Source organism: Hippocampus zosterae, chromosome 9 (genome assembly GCF_025434085.1).
Source record: "Hippocampus zosterae strain Florida chromosome 9, ASM2543408v3, whole genome shotgun sequence".
Taxonomy (NCBI): Eukaryota; Metazoa; Chordata; class Actinopteri; order Syngnathiformes; family Syngnathidae; genus Hippocampus; species Hippocampus zosterae.
Window position 1 is genome coordinate 8,491,924 of NC_067459.1, and position 14,731 is coordinate 8,506,654.

Consider the following 14,731-nt stretch of genomic DNA (forward strand, 5'->3'; position numbering starts at 1 on the left):
TGCATCTCTAATCAGTTAGAGAGCAAGAGAGAGACAGAAGTGTGCATTCATGTGAGAGAGAGAGAGAGAGAGAGAGAGAGAGAGAGAGAGAGAGAGAGAGAGAGAGGGAGCGAGTGAGTAAAGGGTAAGGCGAGGAGGGGTGATTACGTGGAGCAGCACCCCATACGGCAGCCCTGCAGTGCGATCTGGAAAAAAAGGGGGTTTGGAGATTGGCTGCGCAGAAAACGAAAGAGATGAGGACTGGGAGGGTGTTAAAAAGAGCAGGGATGAGACCTGAGATATAGAGATAAAGAGAGGGGAGCGAAGGGAGGGAGGAGGGCATGGTCTTTGCTTGCAGTCGTGTGGGAGGACAGCAGTGCAGCGACAGTGGCGACGGCGGGGGATTGAGGCAGGTCGAGAAAGCGGCCGGGCGGGACAGCATGCCCTGTGATCAGTAAGGTTCTCGGTGTGCCCCCCACCCTCAACCACCATTTGAGCAGTGGCGGGCATGCAGCAAAGCGGCGAAGGAGCCAGGTGGCCTGCGGCGCTCTTCTGCTTCTTCTCCTTCCTGTCAACGTTGCAGACGCTCCGGGGGACGAGCGGCGTCGTGTGAATGCCTCCCAGGACTCCAAACCTCCCCCTTGGGATTATGAAATTAAGGAGTTGAGGACGCGTTCGCTCCTGCAGGATTTTACAAACACACCCAACTACCTACTTAACCTTTGTGGCTCCCTCACACCCCCACTGAAAAATGATCACGCCGGTACCTCAAGTGTACTTTAAGAATGCTGCTACCTTGCTCGTACGAGCCGTGCCCTAGCTCTCAAAGCACTTGACCAATGAAGCCATGGGACTCAGCCAGAGCTTTACAAGTATGTGGTGACCACCCCCCAACCCCGACTTTAGGGATAGAGTGTGTTGCTGTGTGAATACCAATGTTTTTTTGTAATGTCTTTGGAACGGCTAGCCACTCTCATGCTTGCACCCACTTGTCTGCTTAGTGGGCCCAGTGAAGCCCAAATTTGTCAGACGGGTTCCTCGCTCTCCCTTCACTCTTGCCCGACCGTAAGCCGTTAGCTTATCCGGCGTCCTTTCTCTTCCTCCTGTGTTGTAGCACGTGGGGTGAGAGCCCCGCCGGCCCAACCCCGAGCCCCCTGTTTTTTTCCCAACCCCGGACCCTGCCTTCCCCGAGCCCAGCCTGGTGCTGCTGCACTCGGCTCTGCCTGCGCTGGCCGAGGATGATGTGGCAGTGCCACGTGTCGTCCTCCGAGTGCCGCTGCTACCGGCTCAACGGCTTCTCGCTGCTCAAGCGCTTCCCTCTCTCGGCAGATGGGGCGTGCGGCAAAGCCCTGGACCAGCCGGTTGGTGAGTGGCTGGAGCGAGCTGGGCTGCCGCAGTACGAGGGCAAGTTCCTGCTCAACGGCTTTGACGACCTGCGCTTCATGGTGAGTCACCTGGACCAAATCACCCGCACACCAAGGGCTCGGCTTCCTGTCTTTGATCATATTTTCATTTTACATTAAATTAAGTTGTAATTAATCAAGCAGTACTTTAATTCTACCAACAGAAAAAAGAAAAACATCTTACTATTTGTAGTTTAGTATTTACAATAAATCAATAAACCAAATCTTTATTCAGTGAATGTTTTTTTTTTACATTTTTATTTTTATGAATTCAAGATCATCCATCCATCCCTTTAATTATCCGCACACACAAGGGGTGCGGGCCTGCTGGAGCCTTTCTCAGCTGTCTTCGGGCAGTATAGGGAGCGTACACCCATTTGCCAGCCAATCGCAGGGCACGCATAGACAAACAATCATTTACAGTCACAAATGCACTTAGGGATAATTTAGAGTGCTCCATTGACCTGCCAAGCATGTTTTTGGAAAGTGGAATGAAACCGGAGCACGCATCGAACCCACGACCTCTGCACTGCGAGGTCAACGCGTTAAGCAATGCGACCACCGGGCCGCCCCAATTAACCAATTATCTAATAAAATACTTTTAGTGTTAATGTATTTTTAAAAAATATTATTATTTACAACACATTAATTCACCAAATTGTTTATTTTACTAATCATTTTATTCAAAATACATCTATTTACCAGGCAAATGAATTTTGAAAACATTTTAACCAATGGAAAACAGCTGCGAACTAATTCACTATTCTTGTAGTGCGGGTGGGCCGCATGTGTGTCATCCGGGCCCTACTTTGCCCACTCCTGATTGAACCCCTCTTGTCCCCCCTTCACCTCTGTGCAATGCATGACCCTGCCAAGATTGATGATGAACCCCCCAACAGCTCTTCGTCCTCCTCTTCCCAACAGGGCGTATAGGCCGCCATCATTGGCAAGACAAACAGCCATCAAAAGCCATTAACTTTTTTCTCCACCATTTCCAATTAGATGATCTCATTCCACAGTCCTTGGAGCTAAAGCGAAGCTCCCTTTTAATGCGCTGCAGCTTCTTCCAGATAAACTCTGCATGCTCCCGATATGTGAATACCACCCCAGCGTACTGTTTCACACTGTAAGAGCAGACATATTGGGAATTTTTGTTCACAAAATAAAACAACTTCCAGGTGCCCTAACATGAAATTTGTAATATACTTTTGTCAAAATAGCCCAAGGATCAAAAATCATTGCACACTCAACATGTTTTAGGGGCCTACCTCATTCCACTGCGTTAACTGCTGAGCCAATGGCAAGTACAGCTTTTCTTATCATGACAACTGACTCTTTCTTGTCATTTAAGCATATGTGTAACAATGCCTGCTTGTTTTCCCAGGGTGTAAGGTGAAAAGTGCAAGTGCCTGTAAATACACCCATGAATCCATTTTCAACACTCCTTATCTTGATCAGGGTTGAAAAAAAGCACATTGACTTTGTCTCATGAAATCCAGATAGCTTAATGCTGATGAAAAACAATGAAAAACTCACCGTTATTTGAACACAAGCTGTAACAACTCATGCATACTGTTAAAAAACAAACAAACAAAAAAAACCCTTATTATTATATTTAATATTATTGTAGCTTATTTTAGACAATCTTCTTCTGCGTTTTATCCTCAAATTTACATTTTTTATGTCCGTACATTACCACCCCATTGTGGCGAAGGCACACACATCAGAATGAACAGCACCATGTCCATTCAAGTATGATGCACAAACTGTTCAATTCTTTACATTCCATTAAATGATGTAATTACAGTATAGTGTCATAAAGTTCAATCCTGTACAGTGATATCTGTAAAACAGATGACAAAAAACTGTGTTTTGGGGAGCTCTGGAACGGATTATTGGCATTACCAATCATTTCAATGGAGAAAGATGATCTATGATAAGAGTGGGCTGTACACATGAAACAAATTAAACTTGTAAGTCAAGGCACAACTGTAAACATGTACAAGCAATTAAAAAGATGTGTGGATGAATGTTCCATATGATGTTCACTTTAAACGATGAGCACACAAATTGGTGCATCTGGAAAGTAAGGCCATACTCAGAACCTCCACCTTAATTACATATTAATTAGTTGATTTAACTGCACCTCACTGCCCACAGCACGACTAAAAGCATTATCGTGTTTTATTTGATTTGTTTGTTAAATTGCAGAGAAACGTGCCTTTGACGTCGTTCGCTCCCCAGGTCAAACGTTGGCCGTCGTGCCGTAAATAACGGCTCCCCGAGGGGCTCCGAGCGAGCGTTTGAGCTGCTGTTGTGTTACGTCACCTTGTCACGCCGGAGTTCGGCGCAGCGGCGTGGTGGGGAGCTGCTCCGTGACCTCTTTCACATACAAGCTTTAGCTTCAAGTAGCATGAAGTGTCTCTGCCCTTTTATATGAATGAAACTGGTGGGGTACACACTGCGAAAACTACAATATTTTTGTTGTCCATGCTCACGTCAAACTGTGGTCTTTGTGTCGGCCACTTGTTGCTAGGTAGAATTCAAAAGGAACAACCATAGGTCCCCTTAAAAAAAAAAAGAAAACAATGGCATACATAAACCAGTCATCCTGACTTTGCTGTTTCCATAGTTAGTTGAGGCAAAGAGCTAACCTGCATCACACACAAAAGTAAGCATAGAAAGGTGCAACAGGAACACAGCAAATGCATGACCAAAAAAAATTTCATTTTAGTACTACAAGCATTTATAGAGTTTTTTTAACATACATTTATTTTGTAAATGAGTCAGAGAAACTCCTTTACAAAGCCATCTGGTGGGCACTGTCCCATTTGTACCATGTTAAAACTTTTCAACTAAAATTGGAGATTTTAGCTTGCTAGCGATGTTGATCGTAAGAAGTGCTTTGATTCATGGATGCACTGTTGCAAGTCAGACCAAACTGCCTCGTACAACAAGGAAGAAAGATGAGAGAACATACCTGTCAACCTCGGCTAATAGCTGCCCTTATAAATGATTACGATTCCCCTTACAAAGCAACAAAAACCCGTACAACGGCTTACGGCGAATGCGCACGTCATGCTTTATGTGATGGAAAAAAAAGATACAATTGAGGATTACTTTTGCGGGTTTGCCGTGACAATAGTAGCGATCGACGACGGCATTGTCGTTGGCTACCAGCAGGTGAGGCGATCTGGATTTGAGCCAAAATGGTCTTTGCGAGATCGGTTCACAATTGTTTTTTTTTCACCCCGTATAAAAGTTGTAATATGCCGTACATGATTTGAAGTGATTAAAAAAAAAAGTATAAAATACGGGGGAAACGTACAAGTTGACAGGTATGAGAGAAACCTAGCAAACGAATGACCAAAAAAAAGAAAATAACCCTGTCTGGAATTAAAATAAGATTGAAAATGCATTTGAGCCCTGTTTTTAACACTAGAAAATTTAGAGAACTCCGCTTCGATAAATGCACTAAAAAATTTGTCACCGTATGCCAACTGGTGGGGCACTGGGGCCTACGTCTAATAGCATTTACTTTTATGTATTTTTCAGTGGAATTGCTTTGACTCGTGTATGCATGACCACTTGTTACTAGGAAGAATTCAAGGGGCACAACCATAGGCACCCCCAAAACCCCATTAAAAAAGACTGATATATGCCAAGTCATGTTGGCAACGCAGTTTTCATGGCTACAGGATGTGAGCTAAAGGGCAAAGTTGTCTCGCACAACAGAGAGCAAAGCGAGATGCGTAACACAGAAAATGTATTGTAGAACACTGCCAACTACTTTAATACAGTCGTTGGTACTGTCCAATTTAAAACAGCTAGGCCCAAACCCCAAATGTATCACATTTTTGGACATTTTCAGGGGAACTGCTTTGATTTACATATTAGTACAAATTGCATTGGTTTGAATACATTTGCAAACGACTGACTGTTCTGCAACAGTGCCACCTGCTGGTAATAGTGGGGCTCTGCCCCGAATGTAAAATCTCTAAACATTAAGTCATTTTGCAATTGTCGACTGGATAGATATTTGACCCACATACGTCAAAATAAAGCTTATAACCCACAAAACGCTCCCATATATGTAATGTACATTACAAAACTTATTTTTAACAAATAAGATTTATATGTGACAAATATGAAGTTGGTAAAAGTGTCCCAGTGTTCGACTGGATGATTCCGTGCAGGAGGGAAGATTTCCCCAACATAATGTGATGCGCACTATGGATCATTAAGCATTCTGATGTTCATTTGTGTATGACGCCTCATGTGTCTGCTGGACCTGACACATCGGCTAGATAAATGATGGGCTCAGCGAGGCAAACGAGCCACACTAAGAGAACGCCGATGCCATGCTTGTAAACAACGGCAAAGGTCAGACGAGTCGGTTAGATGGGGAGGATGTTTCATCGCGTGCCCTTTAACATGCTTCCAGATTCATCAATGCTGTCAAGCAAAAATTCTCCAGTAGGGGGCAGCACATTTCGGAACCGCTTCAGTAGTAGTAGCAATTTAGGCTTGACCTGTAACTTAAGATGACTGTTTGGAAAAAAAAACAATAAAAGAGCAAATTAAAAAAATTAGGTGCACCCCAACTTTTTTTCTACATTTAAACCCCTCAAATTTGGGGGGTCAGTTTGACCCACAATATACATATTCAAAGTCAGCGTGTTGGCAGCGCATGTTAGCTTGAAGCTTGTGTAATTCCGAAGCTCATTTTGAGGATTCGTGGCGGGCGAAGTCAAGGCTGAGTTGTCCGTGCCGCATGAGAAGTTTCCCCAGCGGCCAGGCCCGCGGAGCAGAGCGAGCGCATGAGCGGTGAGGCTCTCCGCCCGCTCGTGACGACTGCACCAAGAGACAGCTTTTGAGGGATCATGAATTATGAACAGCTGTGTGCCCATTCTCATCATTTTCACACGACGATTAGCATTTTCCCCTGGAAGTCGGTCGTTCATCATTGGTGCAGGAGTCAGTTTTTTTTTTGTATTTTTTTTTTTATTGTTTCGTGTGTGAACATTTTATTGCTTTAACATCCGAGCTATGATGTGGCAAATCGTCCACCTGAGAACTGTACATGTCGCACATTCGTCTCGCGCATAAATATTGCATTCGATCGTGGTGCTTTCAACAAAAACGCTGCAATGTGGACATGAACAGGCTCAAGCCTTGATGGCGTTCTGAGGAGAATCTTATTTCGAATAATTTTTGAAATCTTATTTAATGGGCGTGTGCATCTCTCAAGGAAAAGATGATTGGATGTGTAGAGTCAACACATTCAATGCGATAAAAATGAAAAGTGGGTCTTTGAAAGTGGAACGATTGGATTCAATTCAGTGGGATTACGCTTTGATTTTGGTACTACTCTGTTCAAGAGGGTAGGACACAATGAGTTTCTTGCTGATGTTTTACATTTACACATACTGTATCTATAGGTACATGGCCTGAAATATGATATTCAAGGACGTGACATTTTAAAGGTGAATGATTTGATTCCGTTTGACTCGATACACTCACATCTTTTCAAACAAAACTGATTTTCAAATTCAAATCATTTTTTGCTACGCTCCAATGATTTACAGTGAATCAATTAAGCAGATTAATTAATTCCAAATTAACCCTTTCCGGGACAGCGGTTACTCGAGTGGACAGTTTATCATGTTATCAGATGACAGGGTGCATGAAAGGGTCAAAAGACAGAAAAATGAAAATCTATTGGCCGATTAAAGCTCCTCTCCTCATTTCAGTGTACAGTAGTCCATTGGAACCAAGATGTCACAACATTGCGCCAAAGCAATACTGCTATATTGGACAGAGCTTTGACCTGAATTCAAAAACAGCTGTTGGATATGTGGGGAGCCCCCTCGTGGCCAGGGAGCGCCAAGCAGCCACTTAGGTGGCTAATGCCTTTGGGCCAACTCTGGACGTGAACACGCAAAGCGTAACACATCGCAGTGCCCGCCAAGCATTTTCAGAAAATAAAAAGAAATAGAATTTGGCATACGGGTCAAGAGAGCGATGCTAATTTTGCAAGCGCATGCAGCGAGATGGAGGAGCCCTAGCACGGCTTCATCATCAGTAGCAGCAGCAGCAGCAAGTCGTCGCACATCACATCAATAGCAGCGTGCGGCTCATTAGCTATGCAAGTACTCAAGCGTACATTTTACCGTCACATGACGTCAAAGACGTTGAGCCAGAGCCTCCTGAGGCATCGTCGAACCGGGGAGAATCTATTTCAGGCGCCTATCCTGGATTTATGGCTGGCGACCTTTTATTAATCGGGCTGCAGTGGGGCTTTGAGGCCGAGCCAGCGGCACGGAGGAAAGACGGAACATTTTAACATTCTTGGCTGCAAACAATCAATATGCAGCAGTACGCACCGGGGAGGGGAAAAACGCTAAGATGCACATTTTCCAGGCTCACTCTCACGGCTCCATTCCAAATCACTCTGTATTCACTATTCACAGTAGCTGTCTGGTCTAAACGATCTGAAAGCAGTACTTCGGGATAAGTACAAGTATCCTAACAGAAAATAACATTGGTCTGAGAAAAAGTCACCTTGTACAATTTTCCTTGAATAAAAGTATTTATGTGTCTTAACTTTTGATATACTTGAGTGACAGATGTAATTTGGGCTGGACATTTTTTTAATAGTTTTTCTCAATGTGCTAACACTTTGTTGCCAAAATATCCGAGCTAATGTGAATGCAAATGATTTGATCATTTAGAAAAGAATGCTCTTTTTTTTCACATTTGCGTATATTTTTACAGTACACACACAAATCCATTATCTGAGCCGCTTCTCCTGATGAGGGTCGCGGGATGTGCAATGCATTTTAATGTCATAATCTTTTATGCATTTATGTATTTATTATTATTATTATTTTATTTTTTGCTGTATTTTATTTGGCGGCTGTGTTAACTATACATTTTACTATGTAAAAATCCCAATATAGTGATAAGAAAGTAGGGGATGAGCGTTCTGAATCATACACTTGAATCATATTATTCCCTACTCCCTAACTACCGGTACTCTATAAGGATTTTTAGTGAAATCCAACCCGAACCATTGTCCACCACATATATAGAAAACACCTAACCGTCTCTCTGGACAAGGATCTGCTTTAAGGAAGCACAAAATGTTCCTCGTTTCTTTGACTGTTTCAATGAAAGCATCTCGTGCGGACACGTCCACCAAGGCTTTCCTTGTTCCCGACGCGTCGTACCGCATTACATTGATCTCACCGCGCCATGCACAATTGATTTGACTTCATTGTCCTCCCACTCGCCTCGTGTCAGGCGTGCGCTAAACACTTTGGTGTCGCATCCCGATCCGTGTTTGCACTGAGTGGTACACTTAAATTACCAGGAGTGTAAAAGTACAACATGTATTTGTATTCCGTTGGTTAGGATGAGACGTTTGGTGAGCGGTCAGCCTCTGGCAAGTGGACCTTATGGCCTTTTTTTGGCTGTCAAACAGTCCAGGTGAATACCCAGCCTCTTGACCAAAGACACTTGGGATAGGCTCCAGATCACGCGTTACACTAATGGGACAAGCGGCATACAATATACACTGAAAAATTGCTGCGCTGTTTGCCTAAACCATTCGCTGGCTTTTTGAGCGAGTTGTGTTACTTTTACCCAAGGTTGGGTTCATTGTTTTGACCGATTAGGTTGGGTTGAAGATTGAATTTGGGCACGTTCTAGATCTGAAGCTGGGTGTCAGTAAGAAAACCTTTATTAGTCTCACAATGGAGAAATTCCCAATTCACAGCAGCAAAGTTATGAAAGTAAGAAGTAGAACAACAAAATATAGGAGCTGCTGGAAAGGCAGCCACTCTCGCGGCGCCATTTTGAAGTCAAAATAACAAAAAAAAACACAAGACAACACATAGGACACAGACAGTCGTTCAATCTTCACCAATTTTCTGCATACACTTTGTTGTCTGAAGCAGTTCTAGATGAAAGAGGAGAGGATCAAAGTGTCCTTTCTCCAGTAGATCAGAGACGTCATGCTGAAAATGTGCACACGTCTGCTACAAGCTAAGTTTTGAAAGCAAACACAAAGCTGTAGCATCCATTGACGAAAAGAGACACAGAAGTATGGACACAGTTTTTTGTTGTTAAGTAACATCGCTGACTTTGGACACGGGTTTGGAGTTCAAATCCTGAAAAGGGCAAACGGTAAATTGGGCTCTTGGGCAAGACGCTTCACGCCAAGGGTGTCCGTCACATTGATCACGATTGGCTGGTATCACCAATGGCACTGGCAAAAAATGGCAATCCGGAGGGCCGAGAGAAGCATTGTAAAATGGTACATGTGTCTCTCTTGTGTGTTTTATTTTTCTGTTTTATTCATCTTCAGGGCCGGTATAGCAGTTGTTCATCATGGCATGCGTGTGCAAGTGCGTGCGTTTGCACACATGCACATTTGCAGGAGTTTGGTTGATCGAAAAATAGATCTTAGGTCAAAAAAGTCTGGGCACCCTTGCTTTAGGCCATATGCTGATTCCAAGCCACTGCTGCTTTTCACATCAGGAAGGGCAGCATGTATAAAAACGTTGCTATGCGACCCCTGACGGGGCCAAAATGTTTCTGCTTCTCAGAAAATGTTGAAAATAAAATCTGATTGATGGATGCTTGCTCAACAAATAGCAATTGACGTTTGGTCCAACCCATTTGGTCCGCTACTACTATGGCTTGGAGTGCAACAGAAGTGTGGCAGGAAGTCATATGTCTCAGCTAATTCACCAAACTTCAACATACTGATTGGTGGAATCAATAACTTGATCAATAACGTGTGTGTGTGTGTGTGTGTGTGTGTGTGTGTGTGTCGTAGCATTCAACTGAATGTATCTCCTGTGTTTGCGTACGTGCAGGGAAGTAACGTGATGGAGGACAAGGATCTGCGAGACATTGGGATCACCGACCCAGGACACAGGAAGAAAATCCTGCATGCGGCACGTGGATTCCCAAAGGTACTTCAATTCCAGCAGATAAACACTTTTTTGGGGGGGTGGGATAAATATTCTCTGTTTCTGTTGACGCTTTGAATTGTCATGAGATTTATGGTGTCCACAGCATGCATGAGTAAATAAATCATTTGACACTACCGTGCATTATGAATGATTTAAGGCGGGCTGAACACATACGGATGATCGGAACAAATTTGACAATTTTCCCGCTCTTTCGATCAATGCCAGCAAAAGTCCAGTTGATGAATGTCTGTAAAGGATCATCCTGAGTTTGTGGTGTGGGGTGTGCTCAGAGTGATTTTTTTTCTGAACGATTGGGAAAATGACAGATGGGGAGTGGCTGCTTGAGGAATGAATTCTTCCAATCCGAAATCACATTTATAAGAGCGCCACCGCTCACTCGTTCCATCAATCAGACTTCAGCGACGTCACATATTCAACTGTTGCCTGACTCATCGTTATGTGTGCACCTCACTTAAGTTTGGTTCGAGGAGACCAGAGGACACTCACGTATGCTGTCCTTGCTGCAGGTCAAAGCTCTGGGCTGTGATGGGAGCACATCTCTGGCCTCGTGGTTGGACGGCCTGGGCCTGCACGAGTATCTGCCCAACTTCTTATCCAGTGGCTACCGCACACTGGAGTGTGTCAAGAACCTGTGGGAGCTGGAGATCATCAATGTAAGCGAGCACCAGTGAACGACACCTCGCTGTTTCAAAAACTGCTGTATGCACAAAGGTTGAAGCCACTTACCAGAAGAGGCGACTGAGTGATGAGAAGTCTCTAGACTTGGTGAAGCAGCATGTGGTTTATTGTCTAAAGTTTTAAAAGAGATCAAAATGTCAGATATTTCCATCTGGATTGGATCCACAGTCACAATGCATTCAGAGAGTAGTCACACCCCTTTTTGCGTTCCAGACTTATTCCAAAACCGAAGAAAAATTACAATTCTTAAAATTCTACACTACACATCATAATACTGTACATCATGAACATTTGTTCTCAAATATATTAGAATTGGAAAAAATTAAGAAATCCCATGTATGTCAGTAATAAATATGTTATTAATGCACCTTTAGCAGCGATGTCTAGTTCTTTTTGATGATCAGGCCACAGACTGAGCACACGTCTTTGGGCACAATCCTCTCCAAAAAACAAATCGAAACCACTTTTGGAATAAGTCTGTCGCAACTAATTGCGGGAAAAAAGTGAAGCACTATGAATGCTTTCCAGATATTATTAGAAGCAGGTTTTGCCTGTCAAATTTTATACAATTATTCAACTTGGTGTTTGACCAAAGATGAAAAACATCCAGCTGTCTATGGGTGCTAAATAAACAACTGCAGAGCAGAGAAAGCCGAGACGTTTGTCTCGTCTCACCTGGCCTGGGGTAGTAACACTGCCCGTTATTTGGGAGGCACGTGAAAACCAGCGACCATGAAAGTAAATGTATAGACAGATAGTAGCTCCTTTCTAACCAAGGTAAACTGAGGACACCCTGTACTCCGCTCTCTCACATTTGTGTGTTTGCCCTTTTTCAAAGCCCTCCAAAAATGTTTTGCTTTGTGACTCACATCAGCTCGGGCTATCATAATTAATTTACTCTCTCTAGTATCATTTGTGGAGGAAATCACAATCAGCCATTGTAGCAAAAAATAGCGCAATCATGAATTTTACCCCATACGAGTGTGTCCTTTCGTTAACGTGGTTGCAGCTGAGGAGAGGTTGAGAACACCAGTGTGTTGCCATGGTTACGTTGCACAGACTTTCTTTAAGCGTCTCGTCTTTTTTTTCCTTCTTCTTTTTCTTCTTACAGCGCCGCCATGCTCTGCAGCATCCCGCAGCAAATCGAGCGTGGCCGTGACCTACAAACCGCTTTACGTTTCCGCACGCCATCTAAAGTGCTTTATTATTGGGGTTCACACAACCTATAACCCCCATGGGAACGCGAGACTTCCAGACCAGTTCTTACCCGAGACGAGATGAATAATTGAAGGCTTCAGACAAAGAGAGATACGCGCGACGGCGACGGCTGTTGTGGAGGGCCTAATAAGCGGCAAATATAATTGCTCGAGGAACTTTAATAACGGACGAGAGAGTGCTAATCGGCAATTAAGCAAATTTATGCGATAGAAAAGAGTTTTGACTCCATAAAACTAACAACCTCTGACGAGTATGATTACGGTTTAACAGGGAGGAACATGCTTTGAGAAGGCGAGCGACTAAAAGAGGATTGAACTACCGTACAGGATGGGTTTCTTCATTGAAAACTGGAAAGGCGTGGCGAGTAGTCAAATAAAAATCCGTGAAATTGGAGTTGAAAAGACAATACAATGTCAAATCTGTTATTTTGCGGTATCTCATTGGAAGAAGTGGCTCTTATTCTGATGGCTTGGGTAAGTAGGGCTGTTTAGGTTAGCGATGGCTTTAAAATGGTTGCAGTTTGCTTCCCTGTGTGAACAATCGTAACTAATTTCATTCCAGTTGTTTAATTTAAAGCTTGACTAAGGGGAGGGCTGAAAATTTGTTAGTAGTCAGTTAGTTATGTGTATTGTAGATGCTGTGGTTAGTCAGTCAGCAATTAGCAGTCAGTTCGTTAACTAGGCTGCCAAGTTACTGTTCAGTTGATTCGTCAGTTAGTTGGTTGGTCGGTTGGTTAGTCTGTTAATTAGGTTGACAATTGATTAGGAGTCAGTTCCTGCAGTTTGTCAACTTTGTCAGACAGTGGGCTCCATTTTCGTAGACAGGCACTAGTAACTAGTCTTCATTTTTTCTCGTGCCGAGCAAATCTAGTTTATCTTGTTTGGGGATTTGGCAAACAGTGCTGTGCAATGCTGGTTTCGGTGGACCAAAGGCGTTTTCTTTTACATTCCCCCGACGCATCCGACAACTTGGTGACAGAAAGTGGACTAAACCTTAGACTAGGGGTTCCGAACCACTTTTATGGCTTGTGGAACCTTTTTGTTACACCATCATGAGTACCCTGTCACTCATATGTGTTGATGAGTTTCCATAATTAGAAAGTAACTTTAAAACAAATTTGTTGACCAAAAACGCTAACCCAGGAATAAAACACTGAACATGAATAAGAGTCAGACGCTCAGCAGTTTTTCTCTTTTCTTCAGTCAACTGACTTTTAATGAGATTCCTGAGTTGACAAACAGCTGTTGTGATTTTGGCGCAGCTGTGCCAAAAGTTACTAATCGGTGAAACAAATTGTTAAAATGATTCCATATACCCCTCGTATTGCAAACGTACGAGAAGGGTACACACCTTAGACCAGCTAAAGGCAGGTCTAAGTTGTGGCGCAGGTGGTCGAACAGAATTTTGGTGAATTTGATCCAGATGCAGGACAGATTCTGTTGGCACACGTGGCCACAAATGATCACGTTGGTTGGCGTTCTATGAGGGCTCACAGCAGTGATCTGTGACTACCTTGGCCGACTTTACGTTAGCTGCATATGGAGGTCTGCTTGCAGCTCCTCGGTGTGCTTTGATTTTTTGCATGGACTCCAGCGAGTCTGTATTGTGCTTCCACAATATCTTTGAATTCAAACGAAATGAGGTCATGTAAGTCGACTGTGTTCACTCCCACAATGGCGCATGTGCCCCTTTTTGAAAATAAGAAAAGAAAGAAAACTCCAACCATGCTCACAGTGAGACTTTATTTTGTGTGAGATTTAAGATGGGCACAAAAATAGAGCCCAGTGAGTTCGCCAGTCGTTGGTTTACTGTCAATCAATCAGTCCATTGATCATTTAATCGGTCAGTTATTTGGTCAGTTATTAGTCAGTGATTATCAGTGATTCGTTCCTCACTTAGTTCCTGTGTTAGTTACTCACTCAGTCAATGATTTAGTGAGTCAGTTTCTTTGCCATTAAGTCAGACAGTTAGTTTTCAAAATGTCAATCAATTAGTCACTTGGTTGATTGGTCAGTCAGTCGGTCAGTCAATGTCTGACTGTGGTACGGCAACTGTTTGTGGTAGGACTGTGTTTCTTATTTTGCGAGCGAAATGGGCTCACTGTGTTATTTAAGCACGATGCACAAAGATGCTTCGTGAATTATGGAGCATTCCCGGGAAAGAGACAAGAGTGTACTCTAAACTGATGGTAAAACAGATTGAAGCTGAATTATTGATGGTCAGTCATGGGGGCGTGTTCCGTCGACTCAGTGGGTTTTAGAGGCCATGCTTATGAGTTTTTGTTTGCAAATGGCTGCTCGGATACATATGCGTTGTTGGATTCTCTTTGCTCCCATAGGTCATCAGGGTGGGTCCGCTGGGTCACAGGAAGCGGATTATCGCTTCTCTGGCTGAGAGACCCTACGAGGAGGCACCCTCCAAGTCCCGACGCTTGTCTCCGATCATGGT

General features: G+C 43.6%; 2 protein-coding genes across 7 annotated transcripts in view; one reads left to right on the forward strand and one right to left on the reverse strand.

Annotated features, from left to right (window-relative positions):
- rps10 (ribosomal protein S10) overlaps nucleotides 1–14,731 on the reverse strand; it is a 150,952-nt gene that overhangs the window by 87,144 nt on the left and 49,077 nt on the right. The gene's annotated exons all lie outside the window — the stretch shown is intronic.
- anks1ab (ankyrin repeat and sterile alpha motif domain containing 1Ab) overlaps nucleotides 1–14,731 on the forward strand; it is a 47,562-nt gene that overhangs the window by 18,169 nt on the left and 14,662 nt on the right. For 5 of the 6 annotated variants that reach the window (XM_052075130.1, XM_052075133.1, XM_052075132.1 and 2 more), the window contains exons 3-6: nucleotides 1,309–1,424; nucleotides 10,268–10,366; nucleotides 10,894–11,040; nucleotides 14,622–14,729. In XM_052075130.1, the coding sequence (XP_051931090.1) occupies nucleotides 1,309–1,424; nucleotides 10,268–10,366; nucleotides 10,894–11,040; nucleotides 14,622–14,729 (470 nt within the window). Of the gene's footprint in view, nucleotides 1–93; nucleotides 852–1,308; nucleotides 1,425–10,267; nucleotides 10,367–10,893; nucleotides 11,041–14,621; nucleotides 14,730–14,731 lie in introns of those variants that run through there. The other variant, XM_052075136.1, reaches the window with a different exon arrangement.